General features: G+C 49.3%; 1 protein-coding gene across 4 annotated transcripts in view; it reads right to left on the reverse strand.

Moving 5' to 3' along the window:
* Window positions 1-1921, reverse strand: part of PDE5A (phosphodiesterase 5A) — a 106651-nt gene that overhangs the window by 22168 nt on the left and 82562 nt on the right. For all 4 annotated transcript variants that reach the window (XM_015593917.2, XM_006917742.3, XM_015593918.2 and 1 more), the window contains exons 13-14: window positions 1528-1653; window positions 151-245 (exon numbers count right to left, since the gene is read on the reverse strand). In XM_015593917.2, coding sequence (XP_015449403.1) covers window positions 151-245; window positions 1528-1653 — 221 coding nt within the window. The remainder of the gene's footprint in view (window positions 1-150; window positions 246-1527; window positions 1654-1921) is intronic.

Below are 1921 nucleotides of genomic sequence, written 5' to 3' on the forward strand. Positions count from 1 at the left end.
GTTTTTTCCACCTCCCTTTAAAACCAGAATCTGGTATGGGACCTCGGCCAAGTGAAATTTTGTACCACCAAATTTTGCTGTGACCTTTATGAAAGAGAACCCCGCAGCCTAAAGAAACGTTCTCCTGTTAGGCTGGGGGAGGCGTCTCACCGTTGGATGTAGGAGTTGTTCACGCCGCGGTGATCCAGGTCGTGGCTGAGGGCAGCGACCAGCAGTGCGAGCACCTCCAGGTCCGTCAGCTTGCTCTGCTCGGCCGGATGCGGCGGAGGGGAGAGAGAGGGAGAGAGAGGGAGAGAATGGTCTGGTGAAGGGCGCTGGGCCACCTGATTGCGGCTCGTGTTTTTTCTCGGTGCTTTACACCTGTGCATTGATTACGGCCACGCAGGGCTCAGGCTGGCAGGCCACGCAGTGTGGGAGCAGTCGTGGGATTCGGAATGCCACTTATCAACAGAGAAAAGCTGAAATGTCTCAAACATCCGTCATCTGTCCACATAATGACTTCTCAGTGATCTACATATATGTGGAATGATCAGAATAACCTTTAAATAACGGTTTTCTCTCCGACTTTAATTCCCTGCCGATTCTGCTGCCTTCACTGTCTGATACCAGTTGCTAGACCCTGAAGGCACACGAACGACGTGAGTATGAAGCAGGACAGTAGGAAACAGGATTAGGAAGGAAAATTTGGCTTTAAAAAGTTGCATAAGATATTCTAAAGCCAATGACAGGTCATCTTTGAGTATCATCCACTTGTGTCATCTACACTACTGTTCTTCACGGGTAAGGACACAATGACTATTCCCTGCTCTGGCTGTCCAAATGTGCACTACGGAAGCAGAGACAGAGAATAACATGTTAGGATTAAGTTTTTTTTTTTAAAAAATAAAATAAATAGGAGGGAAGCTCTGAATTAAAAAGTGGCATGGTGAATGCCTGGGATCACTCACCTAGAACAACTAGAGGATTCCCGCCGACCAGACTCTAATAGAGATGGGCACAGATTTGGCCTGGAAGGGAACCAGCTGTGGGAACACGTCCGCTTTGATCTTCCTCGCAAGCGGTCTGCGGTCAGTGCATGTGAACCAGACCTCCCCACGGGACAGCACTCATCAAACTGCCTGAACCTGCGGTAGGCATCAGGGCCCTGCCTACGGAGCCGCCAAGCTCAGGCCCAGGTGTGTGAGGGATTCCGCTGTGGCAGGTTGACCACAAGCATGAGAAGTCTGATGCTCGCCCTGTAGAGCTGACCCCTAAAGAGAATATCTACTTGTCTAAGCACCGTTCACATTTAACATGAAGCTATTTAAGGGCTATTCTAATATTCCATGTACAATATGTGTGAAAGAAAGGGAGCAACTAAATACTTGCCATACTAGCCCTGTTTCATTAAAACACAATTAATTTTGTTACTGGCAAGAAATATTATTCTTAGTCATTAGCGCACATTAAAAAAACTTGAAAGAATGTGTTATACATTTTATTACTAGAGAAACAAAATGTTTAAAACATAAATGGCTATAAAAGTACCTGAATTTTGCCTGCTTTTAGGGCAGCAAACATGCACTGAGCTGTATTAAAGGCATGTCTCCAGTTATGATAGGCAACGTTCTTCCGGTAATTCTTCTTAACACTCAAAATCCACCTGCAAAGGACCTTTAGGAAATAGAGAGTCAGTGCCAACAGTAACCGCTGACGTTCGGCGCTGCACAAAGCTGTCACGTCTAATCCCCGGGGGAAGCACGGCGCGTGACGGGGAGACCGACACTCGGAGGTAACCTGCCTGCAGTCACGTGGGTCCTGAGGCGGGGCCCGAACTCACGCCAGCAGCCTGGCTCCAGAGCCACCGCCGTGCTGCCACGCTCCACACAGCGCCGCGAAACGAGGCCGGCTCCCAGGAGGGGTCCGGGGCAGGGCCGGGGGC

The sequence above is a fragment of the Pteropus alecto genome, unplaced genomic scaffold, assembly GCF_000325575.1.
Source record: "Pteropus alecto unplaced genomic scaffold, ASM32557v1 scaffold17, whole genome shotgun sequence".
NCBI lineage: Eukaryota > Metazoa > Chordata > Mammalia > Chiroptera > Pteropodidae > Pteropus > Pteropus alecto.